Source organism: Oncorhynchus kisutch, linkage group LG23, assembly GCF_002021735.2.
Source record: "Oncorhynchus kisutch isolate 150728-3 linkage group LG23, Okis_V2, whole genome shotgun sequence".
NCBI classification, from domain to species: Eukaryota; Metazoa; Chordata; class Actinopteri; order Salmoniformes; family Salmonidae; genus Oncorhynchus; species Oncorhynchus kisutch.
The window spans coordinates 43,644,817-43,665,133 of record NC_034196.2 but is presented as its reverse complement, the minus strand read 5'-3'; the positions used below and the strand labels follow the sequence as shown (position 1 = coordinate 43,665,133).

The following is a 20,317-nucleotide window of genomic DNA, read 5'->3' as shown; positions in this document are numbered from 1 at the left end:
TATCTGTATGGCTTGTTTTGGTGCCTCAGCACTGTACTCAGATTATTGCATGGTGTGCTTTTTCCGTACCGCTTTTTAAAAATCGGACACAGCGGTTGCATTAAGGAGAAGCATATCTTTAATTCCATGTATAACACGTATATTTTCATCAACATTCATAATGAGTATTTCTGTCAATTGGATGTGGCTCTCTGCAAAATCACTGGATGTTTTGGAAGCAAAACATTACTGAACATAACGCACCCATGTAAACTGCAATTTTTGGATATAAATATTAACTTTATCGAACAAAACATACATGTATTGTGTAACATGAAGTCCTATGAGTGTCATCTGATGAAGATCATCAAAGGTTAATGATTAATTTGATCTATTTCTGCTTTTTGTGACTTTTCTCTTTGGCTGGAAAAAAGGCTGTGTTTTTCTGTGACTTGGCGCTGACCTAACAATCGCATGGTATGCTTTCGTCGTAAAGCCTTTTTGAAATCAGACCCTATGGGTGGGATTAACAACACGTTTATCTCCTGCACTTTCACTGGCTGTTGTCAAATCGATCCCGTTAACGGGATTTCAGCCGTATGTTAATAAGGGCTTGTAGGTAAGCATTTCACGGTAAGTTCTACACCTGTATTCGACGCATGTGACAAATGAAGTTTGATTTGATGTCACAGAAGATGTTTATTGCCTTGTCTCTCTGATCGTTCACAGCAGCGCTGATATCTAGGCTGATTTTTTGTGTGCTCTAGGGCAACGGTGTCTAGACGGAACTTGTATTTGTGATCCTTGCAACTGGACCTTTTTTGGAACACCATTATTGTTTGTCTTACTGAGATTTACTGTCAGGGCCCAGGTCTGACAACCTGTGCAGAAGATCTAGGAACTGTTATAGGCCCTCCTTGGTTGGTGACAGAAGCACCAGATCATGAGCAAACAGTAGACATTTGACTTCAGAATCTAATAGGGTGAGCCAGACTGTTCTAGTGCCCTCACCAATTCATTTATATACTCTATATGTTGATGAGGGTGGGGCTCAAGGTGCATCCTTGTCTCACCCCACGGCCCTGAGGAAAGAAACGTGTATTTTGCCCATTTTAACCAAAACACTTGTTGTTTTCATACATTTTATAATGTTGCATGTTTTTTCCCCAACACTTCCCATCAATTTATATAGCAGCCCTCACACCCAATTGAGTGAAAAGCTTTTTTTGAAATCAATATGCATTAAGGACTTTGCTTTTGTTTTGTTTGTTTGTCGATTAAGGTGTGCTGGGTAAATACATGCTCTTTCATATGGTAATTTGGTAAAAAGCCAATTACATTTGGGGGGGGGGGGGGTCTACGCTGACAAATGGATTTGCAAAATTTTATGACCACTTTAGTTATTCTAAAAATATATATAAAAAATGATTTGGTAAAATATTTAAATTTGGCCTTTACTACTATTGCATTGAATAATACATTCATGAATGTGACGGACCGGCATGATTCGGTCTCATGTATCAAATTTAAAAAATAATTTTTTTTGTAATTTTTTATATTGGATAAAGGTAGAGACCCAAAGCTAAAAAAAAAGAAAGATTATAAATATATATTTATATATTTTTTAATATTTAACCTTTATTTAGCTGTGCTAGTCTAATTATATCATACACAAGTTGAGGAACAATAGAAGAGTTATGTTTAGTGAGTTCCAATTGTTAGATCCATTCGATTCTTCATTGAGTTGATGTCTGACTTGCTGTTCCTTCTTTTTCCGTAGCGTATTTTTGTAATGTTGTAGTGTGTCACCATAGTGGAAGTATGTTTGCTCACGTTGTCTTGGTCTGTGTGTTTCTGGTTGGAATAGTTTTCCACATGCACTATATATAGTACCAAAGTAGTGCATAATATATGGTACCAAAGTAGTGCACTATATATAGTACCAAAGTAGTGCACAATATATAGTACCAAAGTAGTGCACTATATATAGTACCAAAGTAGTGCACAATATATAGTACCAAAGTAGTGCACTATATATAGTACCAAAGTAGTGCACAATATATAGTACCAAAGTAGTACACTATATATAATACCAAAGTAGTGCACTATATATAGTACCAAAGTAATGCACTATATATAGTACCAAAGTAGTGCACTATATATAGTACCAAAGTAGTGCACTATATATAGTACCAAAGTAGTGTACTATATATAGTACCAAAGTAGTGCACTATATATTATATAGTGAGAACGTCTGTCTGCCTGTCCGCCTGTCTGAGCCTCATTAGCCTCAATCTAATGTATTTAGCCAGTAAATACACCCTGATAGTAGGTTCAGGCTAAATGTTGGAATGGGGCTAATTGGTTAATGCTTTGAGAGGCACGGCCACTCACATCACATAGTGGACACACACACACCTCAACAAGATATTCACCTCTATCAGGGCATGGATCAGCAGCTCAGTAACACAGTGCACTTTCAAAACACAACTGTGACACTCCCACACTGCCTTCCCATGCATTGTGTGCGCGTTTGTCCCATACGCCGTGACGACAGGGAAGCGGCGTCCCCGTGACGACAGGGAAGCGGCGTCCCCGTGACGACAGGGAAGCGGCGTCCCCGTGACGACAGGGAAGCGGCGTCCCCGTGACGACAGGGAAGCGGCGTCCCCGTGACGACAGGGAAGCGGCGTCCCCGTGACGACAGGGAAGCGGCGTCCCCGTGACGACAGGGAAGCGGCGTCCCCGTGACGACAGGGAAGCGGCGTCCCCGTGACGACAGGGAAGCGGCGTCCCCGTGACGACAGGGAGCGGCGTCCCCGTGACGACAGGGAAGCGGCGTCCCCGTGACGACAGGGAAGCGGCGTCCCCGTGACGACAGGGAAGCGGCGTCCCCGTGAAGCCTGGCTTCTCTTGATTCTATCAATAACATCTGACCTGTGTGATCAATACAGGAGCTGTGTGTAAATAAACACAATTCCCTCTCCCCACACGCACACACATCTCTCTTCCCGTCTCAACGCCCACGCCGTACCACAGAAGCTCAATTCGAAGGCTTCGATCAGCCGCTCACAATCCATTATTTCGTTCCGTGTTCTGGTACATTTCTTTGGTTCTTCGTTGTTTATAATAAGAGCTCACAACCCCTCTATCCCACAACTTTTGTTCTGACGGACAAAGAGCACCTAGGAAATAAGTGTTGTAAAGAACTGAGAACACAGTAAAACAGATAAAGGGAGGGCAGCTCTGACTGAGGTTGGCTATAGAATATACCTGCCTGAGGTTGGCTATAGAATATACCTGCCTGAGGTTGGCTATAGAATATACCTGCCTGAGGTTGGCTATAGAATATACCTGCCTGAGGTTGGCTATAGAATATACCTGCCTGAGGTTGGCTATAGAATATACCTGCCTGAGGTTGGCTATAGAATATACCTGCCTGAGGTTGGCTATAGAATATACCTGACTGAGGTTGGCTATAGAATATACCTGACTGAGGTTGGCTATAGAATATACCTGCCTGAGGTTGGCTATAGAATATACCTGCCTGAGGTTGGCTATAGAATATACCTGCCTGAGGTTGGCTATAGAATATACCTGCCTGAGGTTGGCTATAGAATATACCTGCCTGAGGTTGGCTATAGAATATACCTGCCTGAGGTTGGCTATAGAATATACCTGACTGAGGTTGGCTATAGAATATACCTGACTGAGGTTGGCTATAGAATATACCTGACTGAGGTTGGCTATAGAATATACCTGCCTGAGGTTGGCTATAGAATATACCTGCCTGAGGTTGGCTATAGAATATACCTGCCTGAGGTTGGCTATAGAATATACCTGCCTGAGGTTGGCTATAGAATATACCTGCCTGAGGTTGGCTATAGAATATACCTGCCTGAGGTTGGCTATAGAATATACCTGCCTGCGGTTGGCTATAGAATATACCTGCCTGAGGTTGGCTATAGAATATACCTGCCTGAGGTTGGCTATAGAATATACCTGCCTGAGGTTGGCTATAGAATATACCTGCCTGAGGTTGGCTATAGAATATACCTGCCTGAGGTTGGCTATAGAATATACCTGCCTGAGGTTGGCTATAGAATATACCTGCCTGAGGTTGGCTATAGAATATACCTGCCTGAGGTTGGCTATAGAATATACCTGCCTGAGGTTGGCTATAGAATATACCTGCCTGAGGTTGGCCATAGAATATACCTGACTGAGGTTGGCTATAGAATATGACTGACTGCCCACTGATGTTATAGACTGTATCCCCGCCCGCACACTCGTCCCCCACACCCGGCCCCCACACCCGGACCCCGCCCCCACACCCGGCCCCGCCCGCACATGTAAACTTACGTGAGCTGACTTGATCCACGTACTGGGGCAGGTAGGGGGCCCACAGGTCGATGGTGTCCTTCCTGCCTGACTGACCAATCCTCCGCAGCTCAGCCAGGAGCAGGGCCTGGGCCGCTTCTCTCACCTAGTGGAGAAAGACCCAGGATATTAACATCAGTAGCTGACAACAGTGACATCCCAACAGGAAGGACACCAGTCAGTCTCTCAGGGTGTACGCCGGTGGACAGACACACACAGGTTATGGAAGCTAATAAAATAATATATTTCATTTAGCAAACACTTTTACATGTGTGCAGACATTTTCAAAATGGGTGGCCCCAGTGTGAATCGCACCAACGACCCTTGAAGTCTGCTAGCGCCACGCTCGACCAACGGAGAAACACAGGGCGGTTTACAACAGGTGAGGAAGTGAACAGGAGAGGAGGCAAGAGAGTGAACAGGAGAGGAGGGTAGAGAGTGAACAGGAGAGGAGGCAAGAGAGTGAACAGGAGAGGAGGCAAGAGAGTGAACAGGAGAGGAGGCAAGAGAGTGAACAGGAGAGGAGGCAAGAGAGTGAACAGGAGAGGAGGCTAGAGAGTGAACAGGAGAGGAGGCAAGAGAGTGAATAATAAAATACCAACAGCCAATGGGGATCCTAATAACATACCAACAGCCAATGGGGATCCTAATAACATACCAACAGCCAATGGGGATCCTAATAACATACCAACAGCCAATGGGGATCCTAATAAAATACCAACAGCCAATGGGGATCCTAATAAAATACCAACAGCCAATGGGGATGCTCATAAAATACCAACAGCCAATGGGGATGCTAATAACATACCAACAGCCAATGGGGATCCTAATAACATACCAACAGCCAATGGGGATCCTAATAACATACCAACAGCCAATGGGGATCCTAATAACATACCAACAGCCAATGGGGATCCTAATAACATACCAACAGCCAATGGGGATCCTAATAACATACCAACAGCCAATGGGGATCCTAATAACATACCAACAGCCAATGGGGATCCTAATAACATACCAACAGCCAATGGGGATCCTAATAACATACCAACAGCCAATGGGGATCCTAATAACATACCAACAGCCAATGGGGATCCTAATAACATACCAACAGCCAATGGGGATCCTAATAACATACCAACAGCCAATGGGGATCCTAATAACATACCAACAGCCAATGGGGATCCTAATAACATACCAACAGCCAATGGGGATCCTAATAACATACCAACAGCCAATGGGGATGCTAATAAAATACCAACAGCCAATGGGGATCCTAATAACATACCAACAGCCAATGGGGATCCTAATAACATACCAACAGCCAATGGGGATCCTAATAACATACCAACAGCCAATGGGGATGCTAATAACATACCAACAGCCAATGGGGATCCTGATAACATACCAACAGCCAATGGGGATCCTAATAAAATACCAAAATCTCCACTAACCCCTCATACAGCTCCACTAACCCCTCACACAGCTCCACTAACCCCTCACACAGCTCCACTAACCCCTCACACAGCTCCACTAACCCCTCACACAGCTCCACTAACCCTAATCCTGGCCTGGCCCTGTTACTCTGTGCACCAGAGAGTTTACGTTGACATGTTTGAATAGATTTGAAATATCTGTACAGTGTATTACCTCCAGACAGCGGTCCTGCCAGCGGCGCGCCAACATCTCCAGAAGAGGTGGTCTGAACTTGTCCAGGCCCAGCAGGTCAGGCAGCATCACACAGTGCATAGCAGCCAGCTGGCTCCAACCTGCAGGGGTTAAAAACAGCAGCCGCAAGGTCACACAGGGCGACACAGTAACCTGGGGGGGGGGGGGGGGGGTTATAACAGCAGCCACAGATCAACAGTGACCTAGGGAGGGGGGGGATTATAACAGTAGTCACATGGTAACACAGTGACCAAGGGGCAGGGGTTATAACAGTAGTCACATGGTAACAGTGACCGGGGGGGGGGGGGGGGGGGGGGGGGGGGTTATAACAGCAGCCATAGATCAACAGTGACCTAGGGAGGGGGGGATTATAACAGTAGTCACATGGTAACACAGTGACCAAGGGGGGGGGGGGGGGGGGGGGGGTTATACCAGCAGTCATAGATCAACAGTGACCTAGGGAGGGGGGGATTATAACAGTAGTCACATGGTAACACAGTGACCAAGAGTGTGGGGGGGGGGGGGGGGGGGGGTTATAACAGTAGTCACATGGTAACACAGTGACCAAGGGGGGGGTTATAACAGCAGTCACATGGTAACACAGTGAACGTTTTTTTTTTTTTAACAGCAGTCACATGGTAACACAGTGACCGGGGGGGGGGGGGTTTAACAGCAGTCACATGGTAACACAGTGACCGGGGGGGGGGGTTTTAACAGTAGTCACATGGTAACACAGTGACCGGGGGGGGGGTTTTAACAGCAGTCACATGGTAACACAGTGACCGGGGGGGGGGGTTTTAACAGCAGTCACATGGTAACACAGTGACCGGGGGGGGGGGGTTTTAACAGTAGTCACATGGTAACACAGTGACCAGGGGGGGAGGGGGGGGTGGGGGAGGGGGGGGGGTCACATCCGTTCACGGGCACATTAAATAATAAAATATAAATATTTGTTAGATCCTACAACCTTCAGACAGACATGAACAAACAGCCAGGAAGCAACCGGCGCTTGTGGACCATTTGAACAACTTTGAAATGTTATCAAAATACCATATGAATGTGGAAGAGAGTATTTAATATCGAACAATGGTATGCATCCTATTCACATATATCGTTCAAATATATGGTTCGGGATTTAAATCTTGCCGATTTGGGGATGCACGGCATACAACATGTATTTGTATATGAAGATCGTATGGTAGTATCCAATGCTGCCCCATACAATAAGTACTTACCTTCATTTGAGTTTGGTTCTGTTATGTATAACGCTAATAAACCAGAGTTTATGCTGCCTTCACAAAGTACTGTTGTGTTACAGCCTGAATTCAACATGGATTTAAAATAGATGTGTTTCTCTCTCTCACCTTGCTACACACAACACCCCCTTACAATGACACAAGTGAAAACATAGTCTAGAAATGTTTTTCAAATGTATTTGAAAATGGAAATACAGAAATCTAATTTACGTAAGTATTTCACACCCCTTTGCTGTGACACTCCATACTCCACTCAGGTGCATCTAATATCAAGGTGCATCTAAGATCAGGTGCATCTAAGATCAGGTGCATGTAAAATCAGGTGCATGTAAAATCAGGTGCATGTAAAATCAGGTGCATCTAATATCAGGTGCATCTAATATCAAGGTGCATCTAATATCAAGGTGCATCTAATATCAAGGTGCATCTAATATCAGGTGCATCTAATATCAGGTGCATCTAAGATCAGGTGCATCTAAGATCAGGTGCATCTAAGATCAGGTGCATCTAAGATCAGGTGCATCTAATATCAAGGTGCATCTAATATCAGGTGCATCTAATATCAAGGTGCATCTAATATCAAGGTGCATCTAATATCAAGGTGCATCTAATATCAGGTGCATCTAATATCAGGTGCATCTAATATCAGGTGCATCTAATATCAGGTGCATCTAATATCAAGGTGCATCTAATATCAGGTGCATCTAATATCAAGGTGCATATAATATCAGGTGCATCTAATATCAAGGTGCATCTAATATCAAGGTGATTCTAATATCAAGGTGCATCTAATAGCAAGGTGCATCTAAGATCAGGTGCAGCTAAGATCAGGTGCATCTAATATCAAGGTGCTGATACAAATCGACTCAGGGGTGTGAATACATGTTTTCATTGTCATTATGGGGTAAAAAATAATTTCAAATAAATCCATTTTGAATTCAGATAAAATGTGGAATAATGAGTATGAACACTTTCTGAAAGGCACTATTTACTCCCTACAGAATTCAACAAAATGTCAGGGGCATCTATGTCACTATCTTTGTAAAATGAATGATTTATTATTTCATTAAATCAAAAGGCTTCGAAAAAATAATTACAACACAGTTTTTTTTTTTTTTAAACTGCAACAAACAATTGTTTAATCATTTGACAATATAGCATTGGATCTGCCTTTTTGTTAAAGAATAAAAAGGCCACTCAGGAGATTTACACAACTATTTGTTGCACTGCAAATATCAGTGAACATATTTAGATTCGAAAGAGAAAATGTTATAGATCCTTTTTTAAATGTTATTTATCCTGAAACTGTACGTTTCTATGAATCTATTGAATTAACTTGAAAATCTGTTCTCTTGTGATTAAAAGGAGAAAACAAAAAAAACATTTTAGCTTTCCTATTTAAAAAAACAACATTTTTTTTATTTTTTTTAGATCATTTAAAAAAATAAAAAATCCACCTGGAAAAATGCTCATTGAATCCAGCTGAAAAATACAACTTGAAATTCAGCACTGCATAAAAAGAGAGAGAAAAAGCCAAGTGGGTCCTTTTGATTCAGCTGGATGTGTTGATGTTGGTTGTGTTTTCTGGTAGTCTCCCAGGCGGAACGAGCATGCACACACAGTACAAACACACAGTGACATCTGGAACCACATTCACAAAGCATCCAGTTGCCTTATTCATTAGGATTTTATTTTAAAAAGCAGCAAAACAACGAAGATGCTTTGTGAATATAGATCCTGTATAGGAAAGACTGACAAGACTTGGACAATCACCAGGACAAAAGACAGACCAGAAGAGACAGACAAAAACAACACACGACCGAGATGGGGCACTATTTGGACCAAGGGGAAGATGAGCACATGGCAGATGGGAGGCAGAGAAAAACTGAGAGAATTGAAATTGAGAGAGAAAGAAAGATGAAGATAGAGAGAGTATATAGTTAGAGGGCAATGTTGTCAGGGGTTGGTTGTACCTTCGTTGACTGAGGGACAATGGAAAGCAGTTGGACTTGGGGGAAAAGCCCCAATGCCAGGACTGGTAGTACTGGTAGTAGCAGCAACAGCAGCGGCTTGCAGAGGAAATGAAAGATCAGTCAAGAGGGGAAATAAGAAAAAACACGGACTCCACAGTTTTCAGGAGAACAGCAGTTAGTAACAGAGAGATGAAGAAAAACAGAACCACAGAGTTTGGTTCAGGAGGTAAAGATTTCAGAAGATTTTCTTGCAAATTGATGTAAATATCAACAGTTGCAGTAATTTCATTTTAGTTTTAAAAGGTTCATTTAAAAAAAATCAAATTAATTACAGAGCTAGGTTTGAGCATTTGAAACCTTTTTAAATTTACTTCAGCCCAAACATGTAATTATTGATGTCATGAATCATCTAAATGTTGCGTTTTATAAAACAAATGCCATATTTTTTTTTAAACTAAACATAATACATTACTTTTTGTGACAAAAACAAGTATACACAGTACCAGTCGAATATCTTGGACATTCAATGGTTTTTCTTGATATTTTCTACATTGCATAATACTAGTGAAGACATCAAAACTATGAAATCTTTTTTTTTTTTTTTTTTTTTTTTTTTTTTTTTTACCTTTATTTAACCAGGCAAGTCAGTTAAGAACAAATTCTTATTTTCAATGACGGCCTGGGAACAGTGGGTTAACTGCCTGTTCAGGGGCAGAACGACAGATTTGTACCTTGTCAGCTCGGGGGTTTGAACTCACAACCTTCCGGTTACTAGTCCAACGCTCTAACCACTAGGCTACCCTGCCGCCCCTGGAAATAACACATATGGAATCATGTAGTAACCAAACAAGTGTTAAACCAATCAAAATATTTGTTTCAAAGAAGCCCCCCTTTGCCTTGATGACAGCTTCGCACACTCTTGGCGCACTCTCAACCAGCTTCACCTGGAATGCTTTTCCAACAGTCTTGAGAGAGTTCCAACATACGCTGAGTACTTGTTGGCTGCTTTTCCTTCACTCTGTGGTCCAACTCATCCCAAACCATCTCAATTGGGTTGAGGTTGGGTGATTGTGGAGGCCAGGTCATCTGATGCAGCACTCCATCACTCTCCTTCTTGGTCAAATAGCCCTTAAAACAGCCTGGAGGTGTGTTTTGGGTCATTGTCATGTTGAAAAATAAATTAATTCCCATCTGGTCTGGGCTTAGTGGGACTGGCATATTGATGCAGAATGCTGTGGTAGCCATGCTGGTTAAGTGTGCCTTGAATTCTAAATAAATCACTGACGGTGTCACCAGCAAAGCACCATCACACCACCTCCTCCATGCTTCACAGTGGGAACCACACATGCAGAGAACATCCATTCACCTACTCTGTTTCTCACAAAGGAACGGCGGTTGGAACCAAAAATCTCAAATTTGGTCTCGTCTAATGTCGGAATCATCAGACCAAAGGACAGATTTCACCAGTCTAATGTCCATTGCTCGTGTTTCTTGGCCCAAGCAAGTGTCTTCTTATTGGTGTCCTTTAGTAGTGGTTTCTTTGCAGCAATTTGACCATGAAGGCCTGATTCACACAGTCTCCTCTGCACAGTTGATGTTGAGATGTCTCTGTAACTTGAACTCTGTGAAGCATTTATTTGGGCTATAATTTCTGAGGCTGGTAACTCTAATGAACTTATCCTTTGCAGCAGAGGTAACTCTGGGTCCTCCATTCCTGTGGCGGTCCTCATGAGAGCCAGTTTCATCATAGCGCTTGATGGTATTTGCGACTGCACTTGAAGAAACTTTCAAAGTTTCTAATTGAAATGCATTCCAGGTGACTACGTTATGAAGCTGGTTGAGATAATTCAAAGAGGGTGAATAAGTCCAAACTTTTAACTGGTACTGTATGTGTTGTAAAGGCTTTAAATCCCCAGATTGAGAGACCAGAGAAACAAAGTACATCAGATGAGAAACAGAACAGATGTTTCCAAAAGACATGTGTATTGGTCAGACACACGTCATATACACACACACACACACGGTGGGAGAGTTCAGTGGGGAAAAAACGTGTTTTGTTTTCAAACCGGCGAGTTAGGAGGATGGGTTTGGGCTATGTCATGTCAACTAGGAAGATGGGTTTGGGCTGTTATGTCAACTAGGAGGATGGGTTTGGGCTATGTTATGTCAACTAGGAGGATGGGTTTGGGCTATGTCATGTCAACTAGGAGGATGGGTTTGGGCTATGTCATGTCAACTAGGAGGATGGGTTTGGGCTATGTCATGTCAACTAGGAGGATGGGTTTGGGCTATGTTATGTCAACTAGGAGGATGGGTTTGGGCTGTTATGTCAACTAGGAGGATGGGTTTGGGCTATGTTATGTCAACTAGGAGGATGGGTTTGGGCTATGTCATGTCAACTAGGAGGATGGGTTTGGGCTATGTTATGTCAACTAGGAGGATGGGTTTGGGCTGTTATGTCAACTAGGAGGATGGGTTTGGGCTATGTCATGTCAACTAGGAGGATGGGTTTGGGCTATGTCATGTCAACTAGGAGGATGGGTTTGGGCTATGTCATGTCAACTAGGAGGATGGGTTTGGCCTATGTCATGTCAACTAGGAGGATGGGTTTGGGCTATGTCATGTCAACTAGGAGGATGGGTTTGGGCTATGTCATGTCAACTAGGAGGATGGGTTTGGGAGATGTCATGTCAACTAGGAGGATGGGTTTGGGCTATGTCATGTCAACTAGGAGGATGGGTTTGGGCTATGTCATGTCAACTAGGAGGATGGGTTTGGGCTGTGTCATGTCAACTAGGAGGATGGGTTTGGGCTATGTCATGTCAACTAGGAGGATGGGTTTGGGCTATGTTATGTCAACTAGGAAGATGGGTTTGGGCTATGTTATGTCAACTAGGAAGATGGGTTTGGGCTATGTCATGTCAACTAGGAGGATGGGTTTGGGCTATGTTATGTCAACTAGGAAGATGGGTTTGGGCTATGTTATGTCAACTAGGAAGATGGGTTTGGGCTATGTCATGTCAACTAGGAGGATGGGTTTGGGCTATGTTATGTCAACTAGGAAGATGGGTTTGGGCTATGTCATGTCAACTAGGAGGATGGGTTTGGGCTATGTCATGTCAACTAGGAAGATGGGTGATGGTGGCACAAACCTGTCATGTGTGACTTGAAAAACCCACCTGGCTCTGTGGTTTCCCCACTGAACTCTCCCTAGAGAGGAGCAAAGCGGAGGAAGGCGGGTGCGAGAGAGGGGTGAGGGCTGGGGGCCCGAGAGAGGGCTGGGGGCCCGAGAGAGGGGTGAGGGCTGGGGGCCCGAGAGAGGGGTGAGGGCTGGGGGCCCGAGAGAGGGGTGAGGGCTGGGAACCCGAGAGAGGGGTGAGGGCTGGGAACCCGAGAGAGGGGTGAGGGCTGAGAACCCGAGAGTGGGGTGAGGGCTGGGGCCCAGTGAGGGGTGAGGGCTGGGGGCCAGAGAGGGGTGAGGGCTGGGGGCCTGTGAGAGAGGTGAGGGCTGGGGCCTGTGAGAGAGGTGAGGGCCTTTGGTGAGCAGGCACTCGCAGGCAGAGAGAAAGCTCAAGCCATGCAAACAGTGAATGACACCAGGAGGAGAGGAGAGGGAGAGGAGAGGGAGAGGAGAGGGAGGGGCGGAGGAGAGGGAGAGGCAATGGAGAGAAGGAGGAGAGGCTGGCAGACTGATAGCAGGTTATCGGTGTCAGAGCAGTGTCTGTGTCCCTGGTCCCTGGTTTAAATCAAACCAGGCTTTTCATGATGAAGTCAAACACACAATAATGCAATAAATGTATATATGGATTAATGTAACTAAACTAGGCATTGCAGAAAGGCATATTGAATGATATTTTTGTTGTTGCCGTGCGCGAATAAAGCCGTTTCAGAATAAAAACCCATGAAGCAATAGAAGTCTTCCTCCGACTGCCGTTCCCATAATAAAAAGACGAGAGATGTGATCGTGGATCCCCCCCCCCCCCTCTCCCTCCAAGCCCTCCATGTTCCTTAATGGCTGTGTGACGGCCTGAGAGAACATTAGTTCCTCCAAATCCCTCTCTTTTAACAAGTTGCTACGACGGCTCACCATGCTGTTCGAAAGACTTACAAAGTGTTCCAAATTGCACGCTAATTCCCTTTATAGGGCACTACTTTCGTATGTATTAGTTATATTTATAAGGAATCGGGGTACCATTTGGACCGGAGCCTAGGGCCTTTATCTTGGCACGACTCCATTAAAGAACACTTAAATGATAGAACCGTGGAACAGTTTTCACAAAACGCATTCCAGATCAATAGAACAGGAAACGAGAGAAGAAGAAGGAAAAACCCTCTCCACGCTTTGGAGTAACTTTCGTTATCTCCTCAAATCCAAAATAAAAACCAGAATCAATAGCCACTATATACAGTGGGTAGCATTATCTCTTCACATTGTGTGGTGTTACAAAGCGGGATTGAAATAGATTCAATTGTGATTTTTTAAATGAACTTACTCTGTGTGAAATGATAGGGGTTGACTACTCCTTCCTCTGTCCCCCATACATACATACATACATCTGTAAGGTCCCTCAGTCTAGTAGTGAATGACTACTCCTTCCTCTGTCCCCCATACATACAGCATCTATAAGGTCCCTCAGTCTAGTAGTGAATGACTACTCCTTCCTCTGTCCCCCATACATACAACAGCTGTAAGGTCCCTCAGTCTAGTAGTGAATGACTACTCCTTCCTCTGTCCCCCATACATACATACATACAGCATCTGTAAGGTCCCTCAGTCAAGTATTGCATTTCAAGCACAGATTCAACTACAAAGACCAGGAAGTTTTTCACTGCCCTTCTTACGAGGCTTTTGATTGGTAGCTGGGTAACAATAACAAAATCCGACATTGAATATGTCTTTAAAAGCATGGACCCGTTAATAACGATGCTGTATTAAAACACCCCAGAAACAAAAGACGCAGTCGTCCTTCTGAACTGAGCTGCAGGACGGGAAGGAAACTGCTCAGGGATGTTACCATGACACTATTGGTGATTTTAAAAACAGCTACAGAGGTCAGTTTGGCTGTGATGGGAGTAAACTGAGGACGGATCAAGAACATTGTCGTGACTCCACAATAATGACGTAAATGACAGATTGAAAAGAGGAATAAAAAAAAACGCGGAATACAAATATATAAAACATATTCCCAAAACAGGCACTAAAGTAATACTGCTAAAAAAAACACAGCAAAGAAACTCACTTTTTGGCCTAAACGCAAAACACCACATCACTGAGTAACAGCCTCTTTATTTTCAAGCATGGTGGAGGCTGCATCGTGGTATGGGTATGCTTGTCAAGATTGGGGAGTTTTTCCAGGATAAAAACAAACAGGATGGACCTAAGCACAGGGAAAACCCTAGAGGAAGACCTGCTTCCTTCTGCTTTACACCAGACACTGGGAGATGAAATCACCTTTCAGCAGGACAATAACCTATAACACAAGGCTAAATCTACATTATAGGTGCAGTTCAGCAGGACAATAACCTATAACACAAGGCTAAATCTACATTATAGGTGCGGTTCAGCAGGACAATAACCTATAACACAAGGCTAAATCTACATTATAGGTGCAGTTCAGCAGGACAATAACCTATAACACAAGGCTAAATCTACATTATAGGTGCAGTTCAGCAGGACAATAACCTATAACACAAGGCTAAATCTACATTATAGGTGCAGTTCAGATGCAGTGAAAGTACAGTGAAATACCTTTCTTGACAACTCAAAACCCAACAATGCAATAATCAATAGTGTAATACTAGAAAAAAAAAACACAAGACATAAGAATATGAAATAGACAAAGTAAGCAAGCAAGCATACTATATTCAGGAAACATTTAAAAAGTCAGATCCAATACCAGGTAGATATGTATAGGGAACAGGGACACTGGAGTGATGGAGGTAGATATGTATAGGAGACAGGGATACTGGAGTGATGGAGGTAGATATGTATAGGGGGAAGGAGACAGGGACACTGGAGTGATGGAGGTAGATATGTATAGGAGACAGGGATACTGGAGTGATGGAGGTAGATATGTATAGGAGACAGGGATACTGGAGTGATGGAGGTAGATATGTATAGGGGGAAGGAGACAGGGATACTAGAGTGATGGAGGTAGATATATATAGGGGGAAGGAGACAGGGATACTGGAGTGATGGAGGTAGATATGTATAGGAGACAGGGATACTGGAGTGATGGAGGTAGATATGTATAGGGGGAAGGAGACAGGGATACTGGAGTGATGGAGGTAGATATATATAGGGGGAAGGAGACAGGGATACTGGAGTGATGGAGGTAGATATGTATAGGAGACAGGGATGCTGGCGTGATGGAGGTTGGTGTCAGACTTGATGCACCGGTACCTCTTGCCATGCCTGTAGCAGTGAAAATAGTCTATGGCTTGGGTGACAATTTCCCAGGCCTTTCTTTTCACGCCGCCTGATATAGAGGTCCTGGATGGCAGGGAGCTGGGCCCCAGTGATGTACTGGTCTGTCCTCACCACCCTCTGATATAGAGGTCCTGGATGGCAGGGAGCTGGGCCCCAGTGATGTACTGGTCTGTCCTCACCACCCTCTGATATAGAGGTCCTGGATGGCAGGGAGCTGGGCCCCAGTGATGTACTGGTCTGTCCTCACCACCCTCTGTAGCGCAATGCGATCGAGGGCGGTGCATTTGCCATACCAAGCAGTGATGCAGCCAGTCAAGATGCTCTCGATGGTGCAGCTGTAGAACCTTTTCAGGACTTGAGGGCCATTGCAAAACTTTTACAACCTCATGAGGGGGGAAGCGGCACTGTCACGCTTTCTTCACGACTGTGTGTGTGTTTGGACCATTTTAAATGCCAGCTTGTTATCGTTTCTCATCCTGAGGTGGCATGTAATACACACAGCGCCAGCTTATCTTTTCTCATCCTGAGGTGGCATGTTATCTTTTCTCATCCTGAGGTGGCATGTTATCTTTTCTCATCCTGAGGTGGCATGTTATCTTTTCTCATCCTGAGGTGGTATGTTATCTTTCTCATCCTGAGGTGGTATGTAATACACACAGCGCCAGCTTATCTTTTCCTATCCTGAGGTGGTATGTTATCTTTTCTCATCCTGAGGTGGCATGTTATCTTTTCCTATCCTGAGGTGGCATGTTATCTTTCTCATCCTGAGGTGGCATGTTATCTTTTCTCATCCTGAGGTGGTATGTAATACACACAGCAGTCACGATAACAGCTGAAGAGGTTGAAGGGCATTTGACCATCCAGTATTCCAAGACGGGTGAACAGTGAGGAATTAGAACACCAGTTGGAGTTGATGAAGATGAAGACAGTATCCCCTCCCCCTCAATATCCCCGACTCCACTGTCCTGTCAGCCTGTTGAATGGAGAAGCCATCGAGCTGGATAGCCATGGATAGCCATGGGGGGGGTGTATCTTGTCCGAAAGCCATGTTTCTGAAAAGCTAAAAAGATTGCAGTTCCTAGAGTCCCGTTGGTAGCGAATACACGATCGGAGGTCATTCATCTTATTATCAAGTGTGACCAGATCCCCCCCCCCCCTCCCCTCTTTTCTCTAACTGGTCCTCGTCGGGAGGCGTCATAATTACAGAAAGAGCCCAGGACAGATGAGTGGAAGTAGAAGCTGGAATTGGGGTAATTAACTGCCAAGAGTTCTTGTCGGTGGTAAGAAATAGAGGGTACATTTAGTTAAAAACACAGTAAAAAATTAAAGAACTAAATAAATCACAAAAAAAGCAAAGTTGGATCGGAGCTTTGCAAACCGGTGGCCATTCAGTACGGCGCCATCTAGGAGACTTACCCAGAAAGCCTGACAGCTGTAGTCGCTGCTAAAGGGGATTCTAACATGTATAGACTCAAGGGGTTGAATTTATTGACCTAATCAAGGTAAATAAGACATTTATTTTTCATTCATATTTTTGAATAATTTTTTACATTGGAGTATTTTGAGTAGATCATTAAAAAATGTTTTATCCCACTTTGGATCACAATGATATGGGGGGTGAATACTAATGACAGGCACTGTATCGGATCGGACACAGCCACGAAGAAAGACACATCTTCTGATTCTGGGTAATAAAACGAACGGCCCCTTGTGAATTAAAAAAAAAAAATATATATATATATATATATACACTCACACACACTACATTTTGGCATTGTCTATATTTTTATTCTGTTTGTTTTTGTTAAATGATATCAAGTTTGAAGTTTTTAAATGTCACGTGCAAAGGTACAGTGAAATGCCTTGATAGCTCTAAATCAATACCGACGGCCGTACTCAATACCGACGGCCGTACTCAATACCGACGGCCGTACTCAATACCGACGGCCGTACTCAATACCGACGGCCGTACTCAATACCGACGGCCGTACTCAATACCGACGGCCGTACTCAATACCGACGGCAGTACTCAATACCGACGGCAGTACTCAATACCGACGGCAGTACTCAATACCAACGCTGTACTAAAAATAGCATAAGGTGAAGACCGTAAAATACACACGTGATCTTTGGATAAACGCCGTTTTACCTCACATTATTGTGAAGTGATGCCCAGACTGGGTTAGAGGGGAAAGAGCAGACACAATTAGCATAATGAGCAGAGGGTCCTTACGGCCAGAGTGTCAACGGGAGGATGACACAGCCATTTAGCAGGTCACTACAGGATACTGCCTCTCAATTACAATATGGTGTAACAACGGCCCCAATGCTCCGAGAGCAAATGGGAGGGGTGGGGGCACATGTGTGTGTGTGTGTGTGTGTGTGTGTGTGTGTGGGGAAGGGGGCGTTGTTGTTTGTTCAACTGGCCTTTGTGCCATCTGCATGGAGACCAGTACATACGTAGGGGTGTGGGTGTGTGTGTGTGTGTGTGTGTGTGTGTGTGTTCAAGGTTAGCGAAGTCGTTAGTTGATAACGATGTTCATACATAAGCACTATACTTTAATTTCGACATTTAATTATGATACAACAACAAAAGACGAGTGTAGCAGGGCCATGATTGGTCCATACCACATACACTACTCAGTTCCTACAATTAAAGCTGCAGTATGGGACCGCATTCACATAGAAATGCGTGTTATAGATCTGTCGTTCACATTGAAAGCAAGTCTAAGAAGCTGTAGATCTGTTCTATGTGCTCTATTTCTATGTTTCCCGTTCTTAAGTTTAGTTTTTGAGTCTTTTATGAAAATATATTTCACAGTGGTTTAGATGGTACAATGAGTCTCTACACTACACTTATTTCAGTTTGTGACAAAACATGCAACTAGGTCAACTATTGGCAAACCAGGAAGTGGCGGAGCGATTTCTGCATAGTGCATCTTTACATAGTTCATGTAAAAAAATATATATATATATAGTTAGATAGCTAGATATATAGCTATTAAAATATGTACATGCAAGAACAAATCATTTCATTTCCGGTTTATCTTCCTTTTTTATTTTATTAATTGAGAGTATTAAATGTGTTTAATATATGCCATTAAGACATCGTCTGATCCAATATTATTCCACATATGAACACACCACCCAAACTGACCTGGATCACCTAGATCAGGGATGGGCAACTGACAGGGAACTCTCTGAACTCATCATGAAAGGTTGCAGTGACTTGTGGGTCTGCTGTCCAGATACATACCCCACACATGCTGTCAGAGTCAGCCTTAGTCTTTTGGAGAACCCAAGTGAAGTTTTAAGAGTCCTGAAATTCTCCATATTTTGCCATGGGGCGGAGAGACATATTTGCAGTTTTGAATATGATATCTGATTGAAAGTGACTAACAAAATCAATGTGGGCCCCCCCGGTCTGTAATTTGACCATGATTACTACAAGTTTAGACAGCTGGCGAACTTACCAATCTAAAACATGTTAGCTGACATGAAATAACAAGAGAGAAACTGCTGATGCACAACCACATTACCAAATGACACCTGGTGTATCATACTGTCATCATTCTAAATGACACCTGGTGTATTGTACTGTCATCATTCTAAATGACACCTGGTGTATTGTACTGTCATCATTCTAAATGACACCTGGTGTATCGTACTGTCATCATTCTAAATGACACCTGGTGTATCGTACTGTCATCATTCTAAATGACACCTGGTGTATCGTACTGTCATCATTCTAAATGACACCTGGTGTATCGTACTGTCATCATTCTAAATGACACCTGGTGTATTGTACTGTTCTAACTGTCATCATTCTAAATGACACCTGGTGTATTGTACTGTCATCATTCTAAATGACACCTGGTGTATTGTACTGTCATCATTCTAAATGACACCTGGTGTATTGTACTGTCATCATTCTAAATGACACCTGGTGTATTGTACTGTCATCATTCTAAATGACACCTGGGGTATTCTACTATTCTAACAGTAAGTTGAGACCCCGACTTAGTTCTCGCCCCTTGCTTACAAAAAGGGCCAGTTGCCTTTCCCTGAGCCTTTCCCTGAGCCTTTCCCTGAGCTATATAGATACTGAACAACCCTTGGGCCAGTTGCCTTTCCCTGAGCTATATAGATACTGAACAACCCTTGGGCCAGTTGCCTTTCCCTGAGCTATATAGATACTGAACAACCCTTGGGCCAGTTGCCTTTCCCTGAGCTATATAGATACTGAACAACCCTTGACTGGTATGAGTCAGGGACAAGGCCAGACAGACAGCAGTGAGACAGACATAACTGTTGTTTTGTCGACCAGGGGCTGGGGTCAAACGCCAGGGGCTGGGGTCAAACGCCAGGGGCTGGGGTCAAACGCCAGGGGCTGGGGTCAAACGCCAGGGGCTGGGGTCAAACGCCAGGGGCTGGGGTCAAACGCCAGGGGCTGGGGTCAAACGCCAGGGGCTGGGGTCAAACGCCAGGGGCTGGGGTCAAACGCCAGGGGCTGGGGTCAATTCGAATTTAAGTCAGTAAATTCAGGAAGTGTTTTGAATTAAAAAATGCACGTCTTCATTTGCTTATCCTTTATTTTTTGAGAAATCGTTTAAAGTAGATGGTCTTTTTTT

At 43.8% G+C, this 20,317-nt stretch overlaps 1 protein-coding gene across 3 annotated transcripts in view; it reads right to left on the bottom strand.

Annotated features, from left to right (window-relative positions):
* The window catches only part of wdr7 (WD repeat domain 7), a 323,738-nt gene that overhangs the window by 224,985 nt on the left and 78,436 nt on the right, over positions 1-20,317 (bottom strand). For 2 of the 3 annotated variants that reach the window (XM_031802280.1, XM_031802282.1), the window contains 3 exons: positions 9,257-9,352; positions 6,010-6,128; positions 4,342-4,465 (listed from right to left, as the gene is read on the bottom strand). In XM_031802280.1, coding sequence (XP_031658140.1) covers positions 4,342-4,465; positions 6,010-6,128; positions 9,257-9,352 — 339 coding nt within the window. The remainder of the gene's footprint in view (positions 1-4,341; positions 4,466-6,009; positions 6,129-9,256; positions 9,353-20,317) is intronic. The other variant, XM_031802281.1, reaches the window with a different exon arrangement.